General features: G+C 50.4%; 3 protein-coding genes and 1 long non-coding RNA gene across 8 annotated transcripts; 1 reads left to right on the top strand and 3 right to left on the bottom strand.

Moving 5' to 3' along the window:
• The first annotated feature begins 2,224 nt into the window (after positions 1–2,224).
• Positions 2,225–5,241, top strand: LOC108581337. The gene is made up of 3 exons (XR_004176573.1): positions 2,225–2,681; positions 3,023–3,123; positions 3,494–5,241. It is a non-coding gene; the product is annotated as an uncharacterized LOC108581337 (long non-coding RNA).
• Positions 5,242–5,738: 497 nt separating this feature from the next.
• On the bottom strand, positions 5,739–9,939 carry HOXD8 (homeobox D8). Of its 4 annotated transcripts, none has more exons than XM_031651374.1 (3): positions 8,689–9,922; positions 7,519–7,666; positions 5,739–7,131 (listed from the first exon to the last, which is right to left on the bottom strand). In XM_031651374.1, the coding sequence occupies exons 2-3, from the start codon at positions 7,541–7,543 to the stop codon at positions 6,836–6,838; spliced, it is 321 nt and encodes a 106-aa protein (XP_031507234.1). In that variant the 5' UTR covers positions 7,544–7,666; positions 8,689–9,922; the 3' UTR covers positions 5,739–6,835. The 4 variants fall into 4 exon arrangements, with proteins under 4 accessions (XP_031507234.1, XP_031507233.1, XP_021779429.2 ...); XM_031651373.1 differs by lacking the exon at positions 8,689–9,922 and having other exon boundaries at positions 5,739–6,910; positions 6,989–7,131; positions 7,519–8,613; XM_021923737.2 differs by having other exon boundaries at positions 7,519–9,939.
• Positions 9,940–13,551: 3,612 nt separating this feature from the next.
• HOXD9 (homeobox D9) lies at positions 13,552–18,424 on the bottom strand. 2 transcript variants are annotated; one of them, XM_009182504.3, is made up of 3 exons: positions 17,885–18,424; positions 14,871–16,607; positions 13,552–14,522 (listed from the first exon to the last, which is right to left on the bottom strand). In XM_009182504.3, exons 2-3 carry the CDS (start codon positions 15,670–15,672, stop codon positions 14,281–14,283), a joined length of 1,044 nt encoding a protein of 347 aa, XP_009180768.1. In that variant the 5' UTR covers positions 15,673–16,607; positions 17,885–18,424; the 3' UTR covers positions 13,552–14,280. The 2 variants fall into 2 exon arrangements, with proteins under 2 accessions (XP_009180768.1, XP_003907699.1); XM_003907650.4 differs by having other exon boundaries at positions 14,871–18,424.
• Positions 18,425–18,523: 99 nt separating this feature from the next.
• HOXD10 (homeobox D10) lies at positions 18,524–24,018 on the bottom strand. The gene is made up of 2 exons (XM_021923735.2): positions 20,851–24,018; positions 18,524–19,512 (listed from the first exon to the last, which is right to left on the bottom strand). The coding sequence occupies exons 1-2, from the start codon at positions 21,593–21,595 to the stop codon at positions 19,235–19,237; spliced, it is 1,023 nt and encodes a 340-aa protein (XP_021779427.1). The 5' UTR covers positions 21,596–24,018; the 3' UTR covers positions 18,524–19,234.
• Positions 24,019–24,994: the final 976 nt, after the last annotated feature.

Genomic DNA, 24,994 nt, shown 5'->3' with positions numbered 1-24,994 from the left:
AATGGGGAATATTTTTTACCCCATCAAACAATGACCTCAAAGACCATTGTACCGTAGTAGAGAAATAATTACAAAATACAAACACTCCAAGTAAAAAAAAGAATCACTCAAGTTTCTTATTTGTAAGTGATCAGAATTAGTGATCCAGGAGAATTTGCAGGCATCAGCTGGCCACAAATCGTGGACCTCCATTTTGAAATGAGCATGATTCCATCATTAATTATGAAAAACACCTTTCCACAAAGATGACATGTTTTGTTCAGAAACGCTTTTATGGCCAACGTTGTTACATTGGAATTTTAAGAGAACAATAAGTTAGGATTTACCACTGGGTGCTTTGGGAACCATACCCTTGCCTCGCGCAGGCCAGTCTCATGCGCAATGCGGCAGATTGTCCAAAGGTTTCATTTCACAATGTTCATGACGGGAATAGGCAATAGGATTTACGAACTGCATCCTCAAGTGCCATTCAAAATCAGAGGGAGAAAACAGCTTTTTTTCTTCTGCAAAGATTTTCTTTTATGCATATTGTTTCATTTCAGCAGTTTTGAAGTTGAGGGAAGAATGTTACAATGTAATATTTATTAGTAGGCGGGAAAAAAAACCACACAACCCATCAATACACTTAGAGAGCAAAAAGATCTACTCTTCCTACTCTGGCAAATAAGAAACACACGATGTTTGAACACAGAGATGTCTTGTATTTCTCAAAGATTTATTGGGTTTTTACCAAGACCTGGACCGTATAGTCTGATACCATTACTTCCCAAAACATGCATTCATTTTGTGATATAAAATAATCCAAATTCACCTGACAGATTATCATATGTGGGAAGAACCTATCTTGAGTTGTTTAAAAATTTCTCTAAGAACTAGAGAAACATTTAAAAATATTTAAAATTCCATCTCATACAACACAAGGCCCAATAAACCATTAACCCTAGAAATTAACCAGCATCAGTCACTAAAGCCTAGATTCAAACACCAAGCACATCCTAGGAACAGAGAATTCACTCCACCCCCACCCAAGCCCCAACCCTCAAAAAACACCTGTTATTCTCCCGGGAACCTCTGGCCACGACCACAGATAAACCACAAAAACCACAGCTCTGTATAAAATGCCTTTAGTGACCCCCAGCAAGTGGAGATGTTCAGTAGTAACCCGTCTACACGCTTTCTCAGGGTGGGATTGAGGGGCTCTCCATCTAGACATTGGGATCCTGTCTGTGGCTACCCATCTCTCAGAATTTCTGGAAGAAATAATACTGCCCCCTTAGACTTCTGAACCCAGCCGGACCCCGCCCCGGGCCGCAGGGGACGCCCTAGGAACCAAGTAATGGGGGGAAGGGGCTTAGACAGCGACCCTCAGTTCCCCGGGAAATGTAGGGGAGCAGCCGAACTGAGCTGACCAAGGGGGTCGGCGCCCCAGGCTTCTTGGTGGCATGCTGGGGCGCGGGGAGGGGGCGACTCTTACCCGAAGGCTGCCGAGCTGCAGGCGGCGGTCGGTCCGGGCGTCTGCCGTAATCCACTAGGCGCTGCCCGGCTGCGCGCGCTCTCGGCGGCAGATACCCGCTCATGTTGGTGAAGAAACCGCGCCGGAATCGCGCGGCTGCAGTCACCTCGAGCAGGCCGGCTGCTCCTGGCAGGCGGTGTCCGCGCCGGCGAGGGGCTTGGCGCCCAAGGCCCCCTTCCAGGCCCTCCCTCGCCGGGCTCCCCACCAGCTCCGGAGGTGGCGGCTGTGCGGACCTAGTGAGCGGCGGTGGGGCCAGGCCCGGGGCCGGGCGGGAGCCGAGGCCGCGGCAGACTCCGCAATCCCGCAGCCGGCGACTGAAGCCCACCTCTGCAGAGACAAAGGTTAGAAAAAGAGGGGGTGAGGCTCTGGGAAAGCAGAATGCGGGGGGAAATTCGCCTGGGAAATCAGGAAAAAGGCCGTGAAGGCGAGCGGCGCCTGCACATGACCAGCCGCAGCCAATGACGACCGCAAATAGGTCATAAAAAGGTCTATTACCAAGTTGTAAATTTTCTTCAAACAAAAAGGAATTTACTGCAATTCCTTGCGGATTTTGCACATACAGCTCGCAAGCGCCATGTTTTTTCCTCTTCTGCTTTCTCTCTCCCCCGCCTCCTCTCTTCCTTCTCCTACTCCTCTCTCCCCATTCTCTCTCCTTCCTCCCTCCTCTTTCTTTCTCTGTCCCGCTTCACCTTTCCCTTTTTTCTTCCCTTCGTGGTTCTTCCTTCCCTCACCCCCACCTCTGTTTCTCTCTTTTTCTAGGATGTGTGTGTGTGTGTGTGTTCTTTGGTTTGGCTCAAAACCTCTGCGCAGTTGGCCATTGTGAAGGAGGGAAATGAACTCAATGTACTGCTCACGCTCTGGGGAAGCGATCCCCACAGCAACCTCCCCCCATCTCTCACCCTGTGCCAGTCACTTGGCTTCTCCTCCTCTCCCCTCAGGAAAAGGCCTGTCCCCAAAGGCAGCCAACCACTTTCGGTTTCCCCTCCTCCCACTCATCTCCTTGCAAGCCAGTCCCAGTTATCTTGGGAAGAAAATGCGGGCTCTGCAGGCCAAGGAAGTGTGCCCCCCCCCCCCCACCGCTCCATCGTAAATTGGGGTCCCTCCCATTCCCGGGAAGTTCTGCAGTAGGATAATCACCAACCAGCCTAAAGGCTGGAAATGGTTTTAGGTACTTGTCAACCTCTCCGAAACACCCGTTTGAAAGTCCATCACCTGATCTTTCTCCACAGAAACATCTTTCTGGACAGACAGGGTTATGGTTCCTGGATCCCTTCTGAAACTCCTTGCTCTACGTCCCCCACTAAGAGCAATTTTCATTTTTATGGAGTTTAATTCTAGTTCTCCCCTCTCCTCTTGCCCCCAAATATTTCCCAATTGAAAAATGTGTTCAACGCAATACTGAAAAGACATTTGTTCAGGAAAAGAGTGACTTCCTCAGATCAGCCTAGAAAAAAGAATAATTCCTTTTCCTCAAAGGCCGGCGTCACATTCCCTTTATATTTTTCACAGGAACTGCTCTGGTGAACTCCCGAAAGTAAATGTCCTTGGCTGGCCTCCAGCATTCCCCTCACGGGCATAGCCATGCAGCCTTCAGAACCTTCCTGAAAGAGGTAACACCACCCCCCATCCTTTTAAAGACAGTGTCTTTAAACTTCCAATACTATGTTACAAATATTTGCATTGGATATCTGTGTGTAAGTTCTCTGCTATTAACATCTTCACACCCAGTAAGTACCTAAGTGGATGTGGACTGAAGCAGGAAGCAGCACAGCACCCTCTGGAGCAGGCCATTTGTTATCCCTTGAAAAAGTTCTGATGACCTTGGATGTTTTTGATTAAAGGACTTTTGCTGCCATCTGTCAGCAAAAGTCATATTATTTCTAGAAAAAAAAGCCAGTGGGCCCTAACTTTGCTGGAAGGAACCACAGCAGCAGCCAGGGCCCATTAAAATGTTCTCTCTCCTCCCTTGTCCACCCCCAGATGCCCAAGGATTCAGCGAATACTGGGGAAGCAGAGGACACAAGAAACTTGGATGTGAAATAGCACTTCCTTCTGTATTACAGAATAAAACAATATTTTAAATTACACAAGCAGATGGGGCAAGTTTTTGGGCCCTCACAAGCCCAGAAGACTTCACACAGGTATACTGGTATATACATGTGGAACTGAGCAAAGAAGTTGTTTAATTCCAAAGTTTTCTGAGAAATAATCTCAGTAGTCAATTTGCCTCATTATCCTCTCCCCATCTTACCCAGATAAAAGCAGAGCTTTATGACCCTCCTTTTCAATTTGGGGAATGAGGGCTGCAAAGAGACTTTGCACAGAAAAAGCAGCCATATTTGCATTTTCTCCTCTTGTGCCCAGAGGTAAGCGATGTACTGGGCTTTGTGGAACCTCACAAAATGGCATCCTTGAACTGACTTCTCTGAAAACCACTGAGACCCACATCCTCTTTTGTGTGTTTCTGGTCATTGCAAATGGAGAGCCTAAATCACTCAGAAGGCTTGGTTCTTTCATTCAGTGTTAACATTGGAGAGTATTATTTTTCTCTAAACGGTTTACAGACCTCTCTAAGCCGACTGCTGCAGTCCAGGGCTGAAAAGCACTGTCCGGGATGGCAAAGCATTCTCTGAAGGTTTATGCAAATTTCTGCAGCAAAAAAATGTTTGCTTGTTGCCTCAATGCTTGGATGTTGAAACATTTGAGCCAATTAGAAGGGCATCTTGTGCGCAAGTCACTGCCAGTCTGTCTGCATGAAACACCATGATGGGGGGTGGGGATGTCTAGTCAGTGTAAGAAAGAAGGTGGCGAATGTGTGTGATGTGTAATTCCCCAAGGTCTTTATTTGAACACAAATCTATGCTCTTTCCCAGCTACAAAAGGAAACATTTACCTACATGTATAATTAACACTCTGGGCGTGTAAGCTATGTATACATACAAATTCCTATTCTAAAATACACCAGCTATTGCAACAGTCTTTGTCTGTACATGAGGTATGAATTTACCATGGTTTAGGGGGCCAGTGGGGCCAAAAGTTACACTTCGAGACCAGCACAGAATGCTGAAGAAATGACATTTTACCTCCTCTTCCTTCCTTGATTTCCATACCCACCCATACACAGTGCTCCCACCTGACAGTCTTGCCAACATTATTTCAGGGTTCTAAAAGAATCTGGTGAGCATCCTTGAACAGGAGACAGCCAGTTTTACTAATATACAAAGGAGTCCTGAGTCCCTTAAATCCAGGGCAGCTGGATTTCAGCCAGCACTGGTCTTTGTATGGTTTACACTGGAGGCTGTTCCCCAGCCTCTTGGCCCTTGGCATCCTTACTCTGTACCAGCCGACAGCAGTCTTAAGCAGCGCACAGAGCAAAACATTCTCAAATCCAGCATAGGCATTTGCAGCTGTCTCTTGGAGTGCAAATGTTTAAGTCCTGGGCCACTTGTGATTTAAAATTATCATTCCTGGCTCAGGTCGGAGAATGTCACAGCCATCACTTCTTCCCAGCATGTAAAGCCAGGTGGTGCTTTCCTTCTGACCTGGCCAGTGGCAACATTTCTGTGGTCTGTGAAGCCACAGGCAAACAGCCTGACAAAACCCGATGAGGTGACCCTGGTGCAAAACTATAGGATTCCATTTTCCTACCTATGTAATAAAAGCAACTCTGGAAATAAAAACGTATCCCTTTGAAAATAAACACGGTTAGAGAAAGCAGAGAGCTCTTCGATGACTACCTAATAAAGGTGCTTTTCCTTTTTTGGGAATGAATGTTACTTTACTTGAATTTTCCTCTTTTCTCCCACTCCTCTTCCCTACTTTCCCCTGTAAAATGGCAGCTGCAGGAGCAGCCTCCAATGGAAAATGGATATCTTGTTAATAACAGATGCCAAACCCCAGCATCAACGCTGGCTCAGTGGAATAAGCTGTGGTGTAACATGGACTCTGGGTTGTCCCCCACTGGGCCCACAATTTGAGTCCTTTAAGAGGATCAAAGCTCTCAGAGCATCTTAGCAAGATTATTTAGAGCAAGATAGACTAGCCAGTCCTCTCTGGAAAAAGAAGGGGCCCCTGCGGCTTTTTTTTTTTTTTTTTTTTTTTTTTAACAGCGCAGAATGTGTGTAACCCCACCCCTTTCTTATTAAACAGAAGCCTTGAGTGAGTCCTGAGGCGACTGTTAGTGATTCACGGAAAAGGGGTATTTGCCGCGCTCAAAGACACTAACTCCAGAGAGAGATTCATTTATTTATTAAGGAGCTAGCGACATTCTGGAGTTGTTTACACTCAGGTTTTTCTGCTCTTCCTCTCAGGGCTTGTTTCAAATAGGTAAGGCTATCACTTTCCTGAAGAACAGCGGAGGACGTACCAACAGACGTCTGAGATGCGCACAGCAAGCTGGTTTAAAACCAGCGGCGAACAAAACGAAGGCAATACAAATAAATATGGCACCTACTGAAAATAACGGAACACAGCGGCAGCCACTGCATAAAGAACTAGCGATTTCAGGCGATTACAGGGGCGGTTCAAAACGAAAGCAAGTTAAAAAATGAGACGCATTTTACAAGGCGATTTGCCAGAGTTGCCAGATTATTTAATTTGTATGGACTATAGAAAAATAATTGTCAACTTGGACATTGCCTTTAAACTCTTGTCACTGGCCCAATCTTTTCCTTAAGTTTAAGGAAGCTGCAGAGCTGGACTATACCGTTACACTCTTCAGCTAATATGTGCTTTTCGAATGTTTACCCCAGCCTTTTCCCCGAGATACTACATTTAGAAAATACGCACAGAAACCTTTTAGGAGTAAACAAAACGCACCCGAACCATTCATTATAAAAGAAGAAAAAAAATCCATAAATAATACATTGTAATCAAATAATATAAAGTATTCTGCAGACATAATTTTTAAAACAAATTAATAGACTCCTTTTAATTTACTCACCATAAAGATTAAAACGTTCAAGTGCACTTGTTTGATTAATAAAGCATTTTATATTCAATTATTAAGTGCTAATCATTAGGAAGTTTACGTTGTTCAGGCAAATCACCAGCTCAGACATTAAAAACCATTATAAAAATATAGCTACAAGGTCAGTATCAAATTACCCTTCCATAGGACAGCTCAAGGACTGCTTCTATGTGATACTAGAAACTTTTTTAAACACCCAAATCCCTCTCAAAGCGCAGAAGCCTCAAGAGCAGTGACATGAAGGTAGCTTGAAACACAGGTAAGGTCCTTTCCAACAAAGAAAATAGGTGGTGTCCACAGCATATGGTGATCATTAGTTTTAATAGTCTGTGGTAAAATTTTAAAGGTGGAAGTTAATTTGTCGGGCCTTCTGCTCTGTCTTCCTCCAGCTCTTGGGCTTCCTTTTTCGTTTCCCCGTCCTTTACCTCCTGCCGGGAAACGGGAAATTTGTCCTTGTTGTTTTCCTTTTTCCATTTCATTCTCCTGTTTTGGAACCAGATTTTTACCTGTCTCTCGGTGAGGGCTAGGGCGTGGGAAACCTCGATTCTTCTTTTTCTGGTCAGATAGGGGTTAAAAAGAAATTCCTTTTCCAACTCTAGAGTTTGGAAGCGACTGTAGGTTTGTCTTCCTCTTCGTCTACCAGGAGCTGCTGATTAAAACAAAAAAAAGGGTGGGGGGGAGGAATAAACGTTTAAAAAATGTTATGGTACCTCTGCATGTTGCTGGAGGTTTGTGGAACGGGGCCTACGGGGTGAAATATACACAGCGCTTTTTAGCTCAAATATATATAGGGTGTGCAGGCAAGAGAGGCAGAGAGAAGGTCTTCACAATTATTCTGTCCCCATCATCTTTACATGGTTTCTACTTTAAAAAAAAAAAAAAAAGTCTGTATTACTTTATGAATAAGAGCCACTGTGGCTACACAAGAAGGAAAAGGAGGGGGAGAGGGAAGGGGAGTTTTAAAGCCAGACCGTGAGATGAAAGCAGATTTCTCCCCCTCTCCCCTCTTAAAAAAAAAAAAAAAATGCATCCCAACCTTGTGGTCTCATCCAGGGAAACATTTGAGAAGGAGACGAGCTCTGATTTAAGTGGTCTGGGTCCTCGCCAATATTACCACTGGACGATTTACAGTCAGGATATTGTACCAGCTCGGCCTCTTGCTGGGTCGTAAAAATCGGCTGTCTCTGTAAGTTATCGTATCCGTAAAACTTCGCGGGCTCCCCGTGACAGGCAATCCCGCCGCAGGGGGGAGGCGGCAGTGGAGGCGGAGGATGCGGAGGAGGAGGGGGGGCAGCCTGGTAGGCAGCGGCCGGGCTGCCCCCGCCGGGGTGGAAGTAGTCCTGGCCCGGGCCGCCCCCACCGCCGCACCCCGGCCCGGAGGGCGGCGGGGACGGGTGCGGGTGCGCGTGCGCCTGCGGGTGCGCGTGCGGGAAGCCGGCTGCGCTGTTGCCATAGAGCTGCAGGGCTGCTGCGGCGGCGGCATGACGGCCGCCGACCTCGGGCGCGAAGTGACAGTCGTAGTAAGTGGGATTGATGGCCTCGCCCGCCGCCGCCGCCGCCGCCGCGGCCGCCTTGTACTTGGAGTACAACGGGTTCACGAAGTACGAACTCATTGGGGCGGCAGCGGCGGCGGCCCGGGACAGGCGGGCGGCGCTAAGCAGGCAGGGAGCGAGCCTCGACTCGGCCGCACTGCCGCGGGGGCCTCTGGGGCGGCTACTCACGCCGCCAGGGCCGCCGGGCTACGTCGCTGCTGCCGCCCGCCCGCGCTCGACCGTCGCTTCTGAGGCCGGGCAGCCGCGGGCGCTCAGCTACTGGGCGCTCATGCCCGGCTCTTGCGCCCCAGACTCGGCTTCGCGCCGCCTCCCTCGCGGGTCGCAAGGCCTCGCCCAACCCCCGCGCGCCGCCGCCCTCCCGGCCTTTCCCGGCGCGCCCCGGCTCGGCCGCAATATAATCGCCGACGCCCCGGGCGACCTGCCCCGCTGCCTCCACTGTTTCCTCTCAGGCACCAAAAGTGCCTGAGCGCACCCGGACAAGAAAAAAGTGCGCCCGGCCCACGGGGACACTCTGGCCTCGGTTTACAAACCCCCGCTCTGGAGAGAAAAGAAAAAAAAACCCTCTGTCCGCCGCCACCTCTTACCGCGCCCCCCCCGGGCCCCCCTCCCGCCGCTCTCGCCCCCGCCGCCGAGGCTGCCGCCCCGGTGCGCACCGACGAGGCATTTTCGCACCACAGCAGTGCACGGAGAGGCAGCGTGACGGGGGCCAGGAGCCCCGCGGAGGGATCCGCGCGCAGTTCAACCACTACTGCCGACGGACGGAGCGCCGCGCCCGGCCCGAGATGCCTCCGCCGGCCTTAAAGGGGGCCCATAAAGACGCACTGCCAAGGGCTCTGTGTGCCCCGGGGCCGCGGGAAAGCGGGCTGCACCGGCACGGAGGGGCCGCAGCGGAGCCTTAGACTTGGGGGAGGCAGGGAGGCCACTCCCAGGAGGCTGCGGAGCAAATGACTCCCTCCCCGAGCCCCTGGGTTTAGCCCAGCAGAGGTTGCCCGTGGCTTTTGCAGCTCTTGACACTTGGGTGCAGCCCAGGGAACGTGGACAAGAGGTGTTGAAGGACCAGACCGTGCATTTGACTTGGGGCATATCGAAGTGATTTGATTAAAAGCCGCGAGTGTGGCCCCAGATCCTGGCGTTATCAAAGCAAATCAAAGCCCTTCTTTTCCAGCCGAGTGGGCCCTGTGGAAATGAGATGTACATTTACCCTTGACGTACCGCAAGCCTGGCCGAGGCTCTCAGGTTAATTGATATTTAATGGAAATCATGCCCATGAATATAGTTTCCATCATTTCACCCTTGACAGACGTCAGCAATGGGCGCAGGGGGAGGCTGAAGAATGCAGGAGGGGGCATTAGGCTTGCTGAGGGAGTAAATAGAAGAGCGAACAAACATTCTGAGGCGGGAAAAAGGGCTCGCGCTGGGGAGGGTGACATTTCCTCGGGCAGGACGCGGCTCCCGGGTCTCAGCCCCGGCGCGCAGCGAACCAGGGCCGGCTGCGGTTCCCGGAGGAGCGCTGGGGGCAGACGCCAGCGAGATACCCCCAGGAGCCTCCCGGCCGGCGTTCAGATCGCGCCGGTTCCAGGCAGCTGCAGGCGGCCCATCTTCTGCTAATGATCCTAGTTCCTCCGCCAAGCCTGTGAAATTACTGCCGAGAGAGCCGCAGGCCTCAAAGTTACGAATTTTTCCCAAAGCAGAGAAAGGGAAGGCTCAGGCCAGTTTGTGAGCAGAGATGAAGAAAAGTAGCCCGAGTCATGTGGCCCAGTCGAGTGTGAATCAACAAAATATTCCTGATTTTAGCAGCTCTCTCCAAAGCTGTCTGGCTTTACCCTACCTACCAGCCGCCTCCCCACACACTTCCCTTCCCTCTCTGCTCCCGTTTCAATGTCCAATAAATGCAATGGTTCTCTGTTATGTGTGTGTTTTCCCCTCTCCTGCTCGGCCTTTTTCGTGGGTTCTTTGGGTGACGGAGCCACGTTTCCTTCGGGATAGGTACAATATTGTGAGGGCGCCAGGCCCACAGCCTTGGAAACAGACCTCCAAGGCGCCCCTGCTCAAGCTAAACGCACCACGCCGGCTTTCCACACCAAATGCAAATTTCCGAAAGCCCCAGACGGCCTCAGAGATGCCGCAGGCTGGCGAGTGATTTCAGCTACCCCTAGCTCCTTGTGGGTTGGCCCAGCCTGCGAGCGCGATCCTGACTTGTGTCCGGGTGGACTGAAATATCATTTTTACAAATGGAGAAAATGAGATCGAGATAGACTGACATAGCAAGGTGATAATGTCTGACTCAATTATTTCTACTGGGAATGACTGAAAGGTAAAGGAATCGTTAATGAACCTGGAGATGATAAAGGCGTGCTTTATTTAATTTTTAAATTAGTAAGGAGTACAGACTTGGGGTGGTGGAGAGCAAGGGTCTTTTTTGCTTGCTTGTTTGTTTTTGTGGGGTTTTTTTCTGCTGGTGATTGCCAAGTGTAATGACTTTCTTTAAATCCGAAGGCGAACAAATTGATTCTGACAGTTAAGGATTTGTCCTTCAATCTTGCAAATGCCCAATTAAAAGATTATTATTGTCAATAAAGCCTTGGAGCTACCTTTGTAATTGTGCCCCTTTTTTCAGTTTGGCGTGTGTGTGTGTGTGTGTGTGTGTGTGTGTGTGCGCGCGCGCGCGCGCGCATGTTTGAACCCTGGATAAATGAGTGGATTTTGGAATGGAATGGGGGAAAAAATGAAAGAGCCCGAATCTCAACAATACCAGGTATCTTCTAGAACTGTGTGATTCCTCGGGGGAATAAAAGAAAAATGAACACTAGAAAATTCATTTATAGCTATTCAGGCCAAATTTAGAAAACGTTACAACACATTTCCTCTTGGGACAGAACAGTTTTTAACATTTATTTAAGTATTCCGTTTATAATATGAGTAGAAAAAGAGCGCGATTAACTTGGTAAGCAAAGATCTATGCCTTTTACAGGTTTCTGTTTTGATATAACACATTCATTTATCATAATGTTTTATATTTTCAGCTGTGCCATACTCCAAATTTTCTGAAGCCCTGACCGAGCCAAAATTTTATTCCCAGCAAACACTGCCGGAAAACTTAATAGTATACCTTGTTTGTTTTTGGTTAAATTTATCCTAACTTAGGATTAAAAATAAGATTGTAAATATTTTTAATCAAAACCTTTCTCCGCAGCAATTCCAGCTTTACGAGATCAGAAAGTGGAGCAACAGTGCTCTCTAGTGGCCAAATGCCACCTCCAGTCCGTTGAATTTAACTTCCTTTTATTCATCTCAAACCAATTCTAATCTCGTTCTTTAGTTTGGGGCTTGGACTGCTGACACTAATAATGCTTCATTCCTGTGATTGTCAACAACTCAAGAGCAGCAAGCAGGAGCTCCTGTATGCCTAGAATATTCTAATCAGTGCTCCCAACAGCTTCCAGTAGTGTCTTTTCCAAAAGCTTCCAGCCCTTCTTTTGCCAGACACCAAAAGTCCCCATGCTGTAACCGCCCAGCTGTGCCTTTTAAAACAATTATAGCGACAGGCTAGATTTAACAAAACCTTCAACTTTCTAAATATCAACTGCCAAGAGGCTTTTCTTTTCCAGAGGAACCAGACACTTTGGCAACCGAGAAATTACAGAAGTCAGGTATTGTTATGTTTTTTGTTTTTCTCTTACAGCTGTTGCTTTTAGGATTAAATCATGAATATTTGCTATTTTAACACTGTAATGCTTTGGGCCCACTTAGGTGGCAATTTTGGGGAATCGAAGCCAAATCAAAAGCTTTTTGCTGGATCTCTGAGTGGCTGTCTGGAAAGTCCCTTCGGGCTTGGGTTCGTTTGGATTTCTATGGACAGTAAATGGGATTTTAAAAATATTTATCAAAAGTCATTGAACTAAGCATTCCACTAGAATTTTTTTTTAAAGCAATGATTATTCAATTGGCTTAAGTGTTTCCTGTTAGATTAATCTTTTTACTCATCTTCAAAACTGCTTTTCTCCCGTTTAGGTGTAACAATTGTATTTTTAAATAAGTGAATACACATAAATTCAAACAATATTTTGCTTCAAAGTTTGGAGTGGAGGGTCAGAAATTCTTGTGAATAGGCATCTAACTTCATCTTTTCCCACCAACCACATTTCTGGGAGACTCTCAACTGGGTAAATGACCTAAGCTCAGTAACCGCCCTACCCACAGATAACAGGCCAATATTTTTGTTTATTTCTAAAGAACCAGCTAAACCGTGGTCATAGTCAAAATATTATAAAATGCCATTGCCTTAGGCTACTTCCAATATCCAATTCATTTCAAAAATCAGAAATTCATTCACCTCTTCCTTCCTCTTTCATGTTTATTTCCTAGGTGCTCACACCTCACCTGGGGGCTCCTATGCCCCTGCCTTCTTGGTCCAACGCAGTCTTGTTTATATTTTATTGTCTAGATTTTAAGACCTAGTTTTGTCTGCATTTTTCCTTTCCTCCCACAAACACAAACATCAAAATGAGATGGTTTCAAAGCAAAGAGCCGGGCCTGTCATAAACTCATTACCTCCAGACGTCTGGCCGGCTAGATGGCTTTATGACACCTTGGCTCTTCCTGTTTTCAAAGAGCCCTAGGTACCGAGCTGGCCACAGGGGCAGGGGTACGCAGCACCTTCTGCCAGATCTGAGCCTTCCTTGGCTTTCCCTCCCAGCCCCCTCTGCTTTTTCTTCGAGTCTCCTCTTTCATTGGGATCCCCCAAGATCTCTGCCACTGCCCTCACCTTCCACCCAGCTCAGGCCACCTGGTGGTGATGCCTCTTTGGCCTGCAAAGGCTGTGCTCACCCGAACCCTCACTTACAATGACCTTCATTTTAGCCCCTGAATGTAGCCCTCAGAGGGCCAAGCTGGGGGCTAAACATACACAGAAGCTGGGTGGGGGGAAGGGGGCGGTTAAATGGAGGTGGCTGGGGAGGAAAGCCTTGACCATTTTGATCGCTAAGGTCACTTTGGGGCTTTGGTGGGAGGGACAGAAGCTTACAGACTGACCGGCTGGGACCTCTCGGAGCCAGTCAGCGCCCCCCGAGCTCGGACAGTTGCTCCAGAGTGCAGAGTTGGCCTTTCCCTTGTTTGGAGAGGGGTTTGGCATCTGGGGCTCCAAGAGCCCAGGGAAGGTTAGAGTGCTGTGTACCCAAGCCCTAGCCTGAAAGTGCCTCGCTTCTGGGGCCTGCTGGCTCCTCTGGGCGCTGCTGCAAAGCTAACACTGGGCCCAAGCACAGAGTTCATGGAGGAGCTTGAACCAGGTTTGGGGAGTCACCAATGTCCCCCCCAGGGTCTGTGCTGCCGCATCTGCCTGCACAAAGGGATGTGAGGCAGAGAAGGCAGAGACACATCAGAGAGATCTGTCAGGTGGAAGGGCCCTGAATTTTTAACAGTGTCTCCCTCCCAGGGGTAGAGGAGAAATATTCTGAGTGTGAAATTTTGCAGAGAGACAGAAAAAGCAGGCACACAACGTTTAGGGCCAGCGTCTGGGCTCCATTTGATCAGGTCAGCATTTATTAGTAGGAAGCAGTAACATTTACAACTGGTCCTCGGGCAGGAACCGGGACGGCCACCATCCGTGGCCGCCCACGCGAGCCCAGCCTTCGGGGGAAAGAGTAGCGGGTCCAATGCACTGAGGACAAACCCCAACCCGCCCGAGGCCCTGGGCTCCTTTCTAGGCCTCACTGGAGATCTCCACCGAGGTCCCGCGGGCTCCCTGAGGAAAGGGGGCTTTCGCAACTGGTGGGCAACCCGGCCGGGCTTCAGCGTGGGCTAGCAGCCGGCGTGTCCGCACTGTTGTCGCTCGGCCTTCATTCTTGGAATTAGGGCGCATTTGGCCCGTTTGGGCAGCGCTAGGGGTGAGGGGACTAAACTACAGCACTTTTCAGAAACATGGGGGACATTTACACAAGAGAGGGCTCCCCAAGCCAGCGTGCACTCACAAAATATAGCATTTCCTAAGGAAGCAATGGAGCAGGAAAGGGAGTGGGATAGGGCGAAACCCCAAAGCCACTTGGTTTTTCCAACACATAAACGAGCAAATACAGAGTCCCCCAAATACCTCACAGAGACCAACCACACAGTCACTTCTATCTAAAAAAGAAAAAAAAAAGTCCAAGTCGCTGGAGAGTTTCTGGAAATCAAGCACCAAGCACCCACAAAGGAAAAAAACAACAACAAAAACCGCTGCCCTTGAGCGCTCCCGCCAGCACCGCGCCGGGTCAATCTCCTTTGGGGCATTTCTCCTTGCTCATCTTTTTCATTTTCATCCTACGGTTCTGAAACCAGATTTTGACCTGTCTCTCTGTTAGGTTGAGAATCCTGGCCACCTCGTAACGCCGGTCCCGGGTGAGGTACATGTTGAAGAGGAATTCTTTCTCCAGCTCAAGCGTCTGGTATTTGGTGTAGGGACAGCGCTTTTTCCGGGTGGAGCGAGCGTGGATCCAGTTCGCTGCGGGGTTGTCTACAAAGAGGGGGGTTTGGAGACGGGTAGAGATGGGCGGAGGGGAGGCAGGGAGAGATGACAGGGTGGGGAAGAGAGGTCGTTAAATTAATTTCACCAAGGATGGTCGCTTTTCACAACTTGGGGGGAATTATCATAAAAAGCCTTAATGCCAGCGCTCTGTTTACCGTACAAACCGAGTGCCTAGGGTAGGTGGTTATGGGAAGCTCTTTTTATGGATGCATGTTGCTCGCCTAGGCTTGGGTAGGCGTCTAGACGTTTTTATAGGTTAGTAAAACTATCAGTTTTGCACATTCGAGCCTTACAGGTTTCAGCAATAAATCAGGGGGCAATTTCTTTTGCACTTACTTGGGTCAAGTTGCTGTTGCTGCGGCTGCGAATGCTGCTTCTCCTCCTCCTTCAGCGGACAGCCCGGACTCGGGTGGTCCCTGCAAGCTGAGGGCTCCGACGAGCCGCCCGTCCCAGTCGCGGCCCCAATCCCTGCCCCAGGCCCGGTTCCCCCCGTCGCCGCTGCCGCCTTGTCCCGCAGGAACGAGTTGCAAGAGAACTCGGGGCCGCTGCTCCCCTGGGACTCCCGGGCCGCGGAGCACTCAGTCCGTTTGGAGGAGGAGGATAAGGAAGTGGAGGAGGAGGTGGTGGAGGCGGCCGTGGCGGGGGCCGGGGCTGCTCGGGTTTCAGGCTTAATCCCGTAGTGGCGCCCGTTGGCTGGGCCGCTGGGGCCAGGGCTGGGACCGGGGCCCGGGCCGCCGCCTCCACCACCGCCGCCACCGCCACCGCCACTGCCACTGCCCGCACCGCCCGGGAAGCCGGGCAGCGACTCCATCCAGGAGCGCACGTAGCGGCCGGGCTCTGAGGCAGAGGCGGCCAGGGGCGGCGGGGGAACGTACGGGTGGTAAAGGCCGCTCATCGCCGCCGCCGCCGGGGGCTGGGCAGGCACCGCGGACCACGAGGCAGAGAACACGGCCGATTTGGGGGCAAAACTACACGAGGCGAACTCGGCGGCGGCGGCTGCCGGGCTATCAGCCACACCTGCAGGCCGGCCCTGCGCGCCTGGCCCCGGCGGCCCGAAGCGCGCCGCGAACACCTCGTCGCCCTCATGGCCTATAAGCGAGTCCACGTAGTAGTTGCTGAGGGTGCCACTGGAAGACATTTTGAGGCGCCCCGCGCTCCCACCCAAGGTTACACTGTCCGCCTCCGAGCCGCTCCCCGCCGGCGCCCGAGCCGCCGACTAGTTCGCAGGCTGCAGCCTCCACCATTGGTCGCGCGGCCCACGTGATCATATTTACCAATACCGGGAGTAAATCAGTCCGCTAAACTGGGGGCTGCTGTGATTAAAAAAAAAATCATCAACATAAGCGCCGCAATTAGAGCCTGCAGGCCTGGTCCATGTGCCCGGCTCGGCCCGGCCCGGCCCGTCCTGGCCCGCCCAGGTGCTGCCAGGACCACAGACGCGACCGCAGCCGGAGGAGGCGCTGGGGACTATTTGTTCGCTGCTTCTTGCAGCCCTCGGTCCGGCAGTCCGGCCCCGGCGATGACTCTCCAGCTTCCGAGCCCGGGCGGCGTATCCCGGGCACAGGGAGCGGCCGGGGGCTCGCCAGGCCGGTGTCGCCCGAGGCAGGCGGGCCCTCGGGGGCGGCCCCTGGCGCCCTAGGGGAGCTGTTCTCCCCTTGCCTCTCTGCCTACCCACACCCATCCCTCCCCACACACACGCTTGCTCACAGCTTGTCGTGTTGTTTAAAACAGGTGGAAGACCTCTGTAATGATATTATGCCTTTCAATAAAAATTTTATGAGGTGTATTTGATTATAGATTAATGTGTCCCTAATAAAACGGACGGATAGAGCAGCTCGGAGGGACCCCCTCCCCCTGCCACACTCACACACGCCCGCGCGGCCACACACACCCCGACGTGAGGCTGGACACACGCCGCGGCCCGAGGGCCGAGCCAGGGTGGCCCGGCGCGGCGGCGGAGGACACAGAGGGGCTTCTGCCTGCCCTCGGATTGGCGGGCGGCCGGGAGAGTTGGCGCAGCACAGACAGTGGCGGCCAGGGTGCCTCATCTTCTCCGGTGCTGCTGGAAAGGCCCTGGAAGAGAACACGCCACAGGGCAGAACCCAAATGCTAGAGCAGCTTGCTCCCGCTCGCCGCCCCAGCCCTGCCTCAGTGAGTCTCCCCGGGCAGGGCCGCTTCGCGTGGTTCGCACTTAGAGGCCTCGGAGTAGACTCCCAAAATGTCTAAAAATTTCGGCCGAATGGCTAAGTCCTTGGGCCACTCCCTTCTGAATTTTTTTTCCCCCCTTACAGAGGTGAGGTTGAGCAGCCTTGAATCTGAGGGAAATGCCCATTGTCACTCCCAAATCCATGGTACAAAGCCTCGGAAGCCCGGCTGGGAGCCGAGACAAAAGCGGCCGGGGCGCTGGCGGCGGTGGGCATATTCCTCGCTCTACAAGTTGCCCAGCTCACCCTTGGAGGGCTCCCGGCCTACCTCCAGCCCCGAAAAGGAAGAGGGTAAATGGCTACTTATGGCCTGGTTGACTACCTTTGCCAATAGCGTTCTGATTTTGTTCCAGAGGGGATGCCTTTGCCTTGTAGCTCAGGCTTTCCTCAGAGACATGGCCCACTATCAACAACTAATGGCGCTCCCCACATGATCCGAGAAACGGCTAAATAAAAATTACCCTCCTCCTGCCCAACCGGTGTTAAGTCTGGGGCAAATCTATTACAACGTTTTCAATCTAGCATTCATTCCAAGCCCTCTCCCCCACCCCCAGGAAATGACCCCCTAAAAGAATTCTGTCTTGGAATGTTCCTGGTTTGGAGGAGGAAGTTTAAAATTCTGAATGCTAGTGTCCCAAAGACTCCCTGGATGAGGACTTACAGCACCTAAATGGATCGTTCTTAGGGAAACATTTAAAAGGAAGAAATGGAAAGGATGTGTTTTGTGAAACTGCTGGAAGCTGTTTGAAACTGCAGGCAGGACCTGGGGTAACGAATTTTCTGTTAGCTTTCCCGTGCAAGGCCTCTTCTCCCTTTTCCCCGACAGGACTAGATAAGTCTGGGCTCTCTAGTGGGATCCTGTAGAAGCCGGTGGAAGCTGGTGGGAGTCTCCCGGGCCATGGCAGTGAATGGAACATTAGACTTCATAGGAAGTTATGTTCATTTGCAAAATTTTCAGTCACGCTTTCTGCATTTTCTTGCATCCCAGATGCCACCAGCATTTTGTAATTAAATAGAGGAAAGACTGGGGGAAATCTTTTCATTTCTTCCTTTAAAAAATTTTTAATGTGGGCCACTAAAAGGTAATGACTGAGCATAAAACCCGTCCACAAGGAGATCAAGGCAATGTCGGATGGGAAAACTCACCCATCCTCGGCTTCTCTGGGGTCTGGCTGTCTTGCGCTTGGGATGGGGGTAGGGCTGAGGGAAAGGGGACAGAATTGGATCCGCTGCAGTGCTACACTGCTGCTTGTCCTTGCTCCTGTAATGAAGGCCGGCAACTTCCAGGTGGGCAAGACTAGCTTCAACCTAGCCCCTGATGATTGCTCGCCAGCCAGAAATCACCAAGATGCCACTGAAAGCATTAAAAACAACACAACCAAAACCAAAGAGGAGAAAAACACACAAATGGGAAGCTTTAAGGAGAAAGTGGCTGGGGGTATAGGCTTACTTACCAGGTTCAGGCCAGAGGAAAGCTCACACCCATTGAGAGTGCAATTATATTACTGTCACTGGGGACTAGGAAAGGAAAGAGGAGACTCCCCTTCCTCCCAGTTATGAAAACTTCACTCTCAGGCTAGCTTATCATTCCTCTCCCTCAACCACTGCCAAAATCCAATACCCTAGGCCTCCTCCAGCTTTTCTCCCCCATCTCCCTTTCCCTACTAGTCTATCACTCCCTTGCCCAAATGCCCCCAAAAGGGAATGTAACCAGAAGATAATCTCACCATAGGCTTTCTTTTCCACCATAACATATTTCCATTTGAGAAAGCAGAAGGAGCGAGCTCGTTTCCAGAGTTTATTGCATTATACATGCGACCAGAACATGCACAGAAAGGACAGGTTGCTGTTGTACTTCTACCAAACCACAGATGCACCACAAGGGAAAGGCTACAAGGCATAAATCATCAATATCCCATCTCACCAAGGACAATTGCTAAATTCATTTGTGAAAAGATACATTGTAATGTGCTTTTTAAGTCCCCCTCCCTCCAAGCTTGTGGGTTTTCTTAATCTTTTTTTTTTTTTTTAAATATATATGTCATTTTTAAAGTACTGGATGTATTCAAAATGCCATGAGTTCGTGGACTAACCACACACATAGACCTTTTGTGTTAGGAAAGACATGAAAAAGTCACATTGCTGGATGGATGGATGGATGCTCTACAGTTCCAATAAGTTAAGACCCAAATGAAAATGCGCAATAATAGTTACCCTGCATTACGATGAAAAAATAATAAATTACACGTGCTAAGTTTTTTAATATATATATGTATGTGTATATATATATATATATATATATACTCATAGGGATTACAGATCACTTGCAGCACGAACATAATGACCCCAAAGTCACATTCTAGCAGGAAAACAAAATACAACAAAACAAAAAACAAAGAGCGGTGAAGGTTTTGTTTCCGCTTTCCCAGTCCTCCAGCACTGGGCCCTGGAACGCGGTGCCCCCTCTCCAATCCTGGCCTCTGATCGGCCTCAGACCTAAGAAAACGTGAGGTTGGCGGTCAGTTCTCGGATCCGGTTCTCTCGGCTCATCTTCTTGAGTTTCATTCGGCGGTTTTGAAACCAAATCTTGACCTGCCTGTCGGTGAGGTTAACGCTCTTACTGATCTCTAGGCGGCGCTCGCGGGTGAGGTACATATTGAACAAGAACTCTTTTTCTAATTCCAGCGTTTGGTGCTTAGTGTAAGGGCACCTCTTCTTTCTGCCACTCTTTGCAGTGAGCCAATTGCTGGTTGGTGTATCAGACTTGATTTCCTCTAACAAAATTAAAGGGAGAAGAAGAAAAAAAAATCAAGAGTTTTTGGTTTTTTTTGGTTTTGGTTTTTTTCTTCAGTCTGTTCAAATGTACCCTTGGCCATGACCCTGCTGGCAGCCAGGCCGCTTTGGAAAATGCTAGTATTAAACATTACTCACATGAAGTGGGCCCTGGAAGGGAATCTTACACCGATGCCTCATTATGTAAATGACATGATGGCAGGACAGTCTGCATTTGGGTTCTCTCTCTCTCTCTTTCAACTTTCTGACTTGTACAAAACATTAGTACAATAGTAAACTTTCCAGATCACCCCAGCAACATTCTAAGGGTTCAGCTCGTAACAGGGACCGAGGGGAATAAGCCACAACCTGGACAAGCCTACCAACCCCACTGCTGCCTCAAGTCCCCAAATCTGCGGCTTCTTCCCCACCTCTCCTAGGCAGTCAGGGAGCCCCACAGTCAGGTTTATAGGTGCTCATTCTCTTTCAAAAGATAAATGGGGAAGCTAGAGCACCTTTCCCACCTTGCCTGGGTATTGTTGCATTCCCCGGAATTTCCTTAATTTTCATGTCTTTTTGCCCCCACACAAAAGCATTCCCCCAGAAATGGAGCCCCCTACCGTGGCCCACCTCTAAGCACTGGGGGAGAGGAGCGGGGTTCCTTCTCAAAAAGCCAGATCCCTGGCTCTTTTCCTTACCAGCACTAAGGCTGGCCTTGCAGGGTGGGCAATGCGGGTTCCACTCTCCCCCTCCGCCTTTGCCCTCTTTGCCGACGGATTGCAAAGCCTGCAGCACTTTTCCTAAACAAAGCCAAGGTTACCTAGCCCAGCAAAGGCAGTAAGCCCTGTTTCCCAACTCAAGCACCAACCAGACCAGCCATCTCTTTCCCCTCAACATCCCCAAGCTCGCAGGATGCGGGGTGCATACACGTGAACACGAACACGGTGCCCTGGGTCACCTTAACATGATCACTGGGCTCAAGGCAAAACTGGAACTGCAACTCTGAGCAGGAGAAAGGAGGCTCTGGGGTCGTGTTTACGAGCCGCAGGTCTCCTTTGCGCTCTTTTGTTGTGTTTCAGGTCTAGCTCAGGAAAAATAAAACCCGCAAGCTTTTCCTCTGCCCGGGCGCCATCAGTGTGGGGCCAGGACTGGCGGGGAGGGCCAGGGCAGCAGGGGAGAAGCGGGGACTCTCTCAGGGCTGAGATCAGCCCTCTAAAAGCCAGGCGGAGCAGCACCTGCCAAGTCGGGCGCCGGCTCGGCGCTGGGCACCCCGGCACTCCCTCTCTGCCGGGTTCCCGGGCTGCGCGCCCCGCTGGGGTGGCAACTCTGCTCATACCGACCTTTGCTTTCCTTCTCCTGCACTTCGGGACTGGACACGGAGACCTCAGCCAGGCAGCTCCTCTCTTCGGGAAGGCCGCCTTTGGCCTCGGGGCTCTCCACCTGGGAGACTTTGGTGGGCTCCTGGCCGCTCGCGGGCTCGTTCATCTTCTTTTCCATCTGCAGCTGGGCAGCGGAGAGCTGTGGCTTGGCCGCGCCACGAGGGTTGAGCTGGAGCATGACAGTGGAGCTGCCTTCGGGGCTGTTATTGTACTCTTGGGTTTTCCCGGTGGCGTAGGTCTGACTCAGTCTAAAATATCCAGGGACGGGAACCTCAGGGTTCTCAACGGGACAAGACTCAGGGACCAGCCTCTGGTACGAAGGGACCTCGGCCGAAATGAGTTTGTTGCGCTTATCAGAATACATGCAGCAATTGGATTCTTCCTTAATGTTGGTGGTGAAGGAGCAAGTGGGGACTTGCTGTGTAACAGGTTGCTCTATTCGACAAGATCTGTTCGGATCTGTCCAACTGTCTACTTGAGGTATATAAGGATGCACATTCATACCCATATTTTGGTGGTTCACTTCTCTTTTGGCCAGAGACGGGAGCAGTCCACAGGTTTGCATTCCATAGGTCCCCATGTCTGCGCTAGGTGGTGGCATGTACATGCTGGCGCTGCTCGAATAAAAACTGTCACTCCTGCAGGCACTGATCAAGGAATCTACTAAAAAAGTATTAGCAGCAGGAGAGCTGTTGGGAAAGGACATTTTGGGGAAGAATTTGAAGAAGAGAGATTGTGTCCTTTGTAGGCTGACATCTCTAGGAAAACATTCCCCGTGTAATTGTGGATGCCTCTGCCGACCACATGACAACCAAGCCAATGAGATTTGAAAATGGCCTTGAGCCGCAGCCTCCTCTCAGGTCACGTGCTCCAGAGCCTGGCCGGCCAGCCGCGTAAGCACGGACAACAGCGACATCTACTACGCGCCCGCGATAGTGCGCGCTGGAGACAACCGGCCCAGCGCTCTCCGCCGCCCTCCAGTCCGCCTCTCCAGGGCACGCCAGGCCAGCCCGCCCCACTCGCGTCCCCCGCTTCGGCCACTGGACCCAACTGGCGGAAGGAAAGGCTCAGCTCTAGGGGCCTCCAAGTGGACACACACGGACGGGGAGGGAAGCCAGAGTGCCCTGACGCCAGCGCACAGAAGCATCCCCCCCACACACACCCAGGCAGAACGCGCTTAAGAGGGCCGGGTCCAGGACAAGCGGGTGGGGGCGCAGGCTGGTTAATTTAGTTCCGGGCAGCCCAGCGGGGAAGGTGAGTCGCATTCCGCGGGTCCTGAGACATCCCACCTCAGGGGTCCAAAGGAAAGACCCCTCGGGGCAAAGAAGCGGCCAAGGTGTCTCTCGGAGGGTGGAGGCAAAAAAGGGCCGAGAGGGCCGGGAGGCCAAGCAGCTGGCCGGGCCCAGATCCCCATGGATGGGTCGGGTCCCGGCGTTGTCCTCCCCCTCGGTCCTCCTGCCTGGCTCCCGGTCCCTATGCGCCCCAGCGGGCTACACGAGCCTTCCGCTCTCAGAGGAACCACACCCTGACCTCTGCGGGGCCGGACATCTGGGAGCTTTCAGCCCAGAGACAATTCTTTGCTAACAGTTCACTATCCGCGAAAGCGTCCCTCCGGCTCCCGGCAGGAGAACTAAATCGAGGTTTCTCTCCCCACACCCTGATAATGGAGGGCAGAAAGGAAGGAGGAAAGGAAAAAAAATTTAAGAATAGGAGAAAGTCTGACCCTCAGAATCCAGAAGTTTTAGAAAATTGACTGGGCCAAGGAGGACAGAGAGAAATGCAAAGGTGTCATTTGGTTCTTCTGCAAAGAAAAATGTTTTCCTTTTATGGATTTTGTAAAAGCATTGGTTTCTGACAAGTGCAAGGTACAAAAGGTTGTGGAATTTATTAATACATATTAAGAAGAATCAGGGCGATCAATAAAATTCTCATCTACATTCTTGGGCTACTTGGTAATTTTCTTGCTTCTGAAGGTTTTTAAAGAGTTATGCCCGCTGTTGCCACACACGGGAAGATACTTTATTAACAAATCAATCGAGACTTTGTAAAGGATAAGATTAATAGTTAAATTTAGCATAATGGCGTTCACTTTATGAATTATTGAAAATTATACTATTGATTTTTTTCCCTTCGCTGCTAACCAAGAAGGTCAATTTTTGTTTTAACACAAATTGTCAAATATTAAAAGCTGTACTTTTGTCAGAAGTTGAGTTTTACAGTTTTGGACAATTCCTAAAATTATTTGACAAGGCTTTACTTGGGTAAGGGAGGGGAAGGCGGTGGGAATCTTAGTTCTCTGTTTCCTTTGGTGAGGGAAAGTTCTATAAAGAGGATATGGTCTGATGTTGTGGTCCAGCTCATTAAAGAACCACCACTACCACCACTACCACCATGGAAACTCAGAGTTTTATGAGAAACTTCAACAACTTCCTCCCTCCCTCTCTGGTTGCAGGCGGGTGAGCCGCCCTGCGGAAGCCCGGGCCTCGGGGCAGCAGCGGGGAGCTTTAACCTTGATTTCCAAAGACTTGCCCTGAGTGAGGGGCTGGCCAGGGCTTGCAGCCGTCCTTCAGCCTGCCAGGTTCCCTTCCTGCCAGCCGAGAAGCTAAAGCAGCCCCAGAAACTCTGACCGTGAACCAGTTCTCAGTCTGGGAGGGCATTTGTGTTCTCTTTTCCCCACACTCGCTGGGGCATGGGCTGGCCTTGGATTTCAGGCCCACAGACTGAACTTGTGGGTAAATTGGGTTTCCGCCTCAACAGAACGTTCCTTTGGGGCCTGATGTTCATTAAAGCGCCTCAGCATTCTGGGGGACCTAGTAGCCCGCCCGCTCCTTTACAAAACCCTTTCCCAACAAACCCTTTGTCCCTCTTCCCAAAAAGGAATCTCCCCTGGCCTGGTGGAAACAAGCGTTGAACATTATTTTCGGCCTTGGGACTGTTTCGCTTGTTCCCTCTCAGTGCTCTCGCCCAAACAATAACCTCTTTTAAAAAACTCCGCGGTGGCAATGAGACAGACCTTTTAAACCTTTATGCAGCTGTTCAAATACAACATCATTGTCAGGTTAAAAGCCTGGCGCCTCTAACTGCTTTGGCTGCGGCATCCCAGCACAGCCTGAGGTTTAAACATTACCTTTCCACAGGGGTGGCTGTTTTTGAGCTTGGGGGTGAGGGTTGAGGACGCGGGGGGGGGGGGAAACCCGTAACTTTTGACTCTAGGTTGCTAAGGTACTGTTCAAAGCTAACAACCACTGATCAGCGCCCTGAAATTTGCTTTCTCACATAGTAGAGATCTTGTTCCGAGCCAGGGCTAAGCGTGCCCAAGGCTGGATAAAGTGCCCGCTGCACTCGCTTGCCGCAGGCGTCCTGACACCAGCTTGGCGCTCCAGCAGTATCGAGTGTCTCCCTTTTGCCTCTCGGCCAAGAGAGCTGCTGGGAACTCGTTTGCCCAATTTTCCCTACCCTAAGCAAGCCAAGACTGCTTAATCTAATCGGGAATTTTATGCCCATCAAATGCCCTTTCATAATCTTTATTTATACATGAAGAAAACATACAGGCTAAAACCAACCAATTCCTTGCGGGCGGGTAGGTCTGCAGTGAATAGGCAGGATGTGTCTTCAGAATTTGGGGACCTTTCCATTTCAGCTTTCAGTGACTTTGAGCTCAAAGTCACTCCCATATTAGAGTTACATAGGTTTTTACTCACAGACAAAAATGTGTATATCAGATGTAGTTCTGAATCTGTTCTAAAAAAATTCTATTTTTATCTTTAAAATTTCTGCCTCCAGACCCTCTCCTTGAGACTAGAGACTGCCAATATTTTGAGATATTTTATCATTTAAAAATCGAGCAAGATAGAAATAATACAAAAGAATGATCTGAGCCCCAAAGGATGGAAAGTGTGCCTAAGACTCTAAGGCTGAGATGAGACAAATGGAATAAAAAGGCAGTGCTCTAAAGGCCAGCCTTTATTTTGCTTATGAGTATTTAATGTAGCTGATGGTTTTGATCATCTTTAGATCAGTTGGAGCAGTTACCATTAATAATAAATCAATATTGCACCATAAAGGAGATGAATACCCATATTTGTACCAAGACGCCCGTCTTCCT

Source organism: Papio anubis, chromosome 10, assembly GCF_008728515.1.
Source record: "Papio anubis isolate 15944 chromosome 10, Panubis1.0, whole genome shotgun sequence".
In the NCBI taxonomy this organism is placed as follows: Eukaryota; Metazoa; Chordata; class Mammalia; order Primates; family Cercopithecidae; genus Papio; species Papio anubis.
Note: the sequence above shows the minus strand (reverse complement) of the source record. Positions and strands in the feature narration are given on the sequence as shown.

What these genes read in the sequence shown, in the direction of transcription:
- HOXD8 (XM_021923737.2), bottom strand. Translation starts at nt 8,095, where the DNA reads ATGAGTTCGTACTTCGTGAACCCGTTGTACTCCAAGTACAAGGCGGCC. An exon ending in TCCCTGGATGAGACCACAAG is followed by an intron (nt 7,132 to 7,518) that starts GTTGGGATGCAT and finishes TGTTTTAATCAG; the next exon opens with CAGCTCCTGGTAGACGAAGA.
- HOXD9 (XM_003907650.4), bottom strand. Translation starts at nt 15,672, where the DNA reads ATGTCTTCCAGTGGCACCCTCAGCAACTACTACGTGGACTCGCTTATA. An exon ending in GCAACAGCAACTTGACCCAA is followed by an intron (nt 14,523 to 14,870) that starts GTAAGTGCAAAA and finishes CCCTCTTTGTAG; the next exon opens with ACAACCCCGCAGCGAACTGG.
- HOXD10 (XM_021923735.2), bottom strand. Translation starts at nt 21,595, where the DNA reads ATGTCCTTTCCCAACAGCTCTCCTGCTGCTAATACTTTTTTAGTAGAT. An exon ending in GCAGGAGAAGGAAAGCAAAG is followed by an intron (nt 19,513 to 20,850) that starts GTCGGTATGAGC and finishes TAATTTTGTTAG; the next exon opens with AGGAAATCAAGTCTGATACA.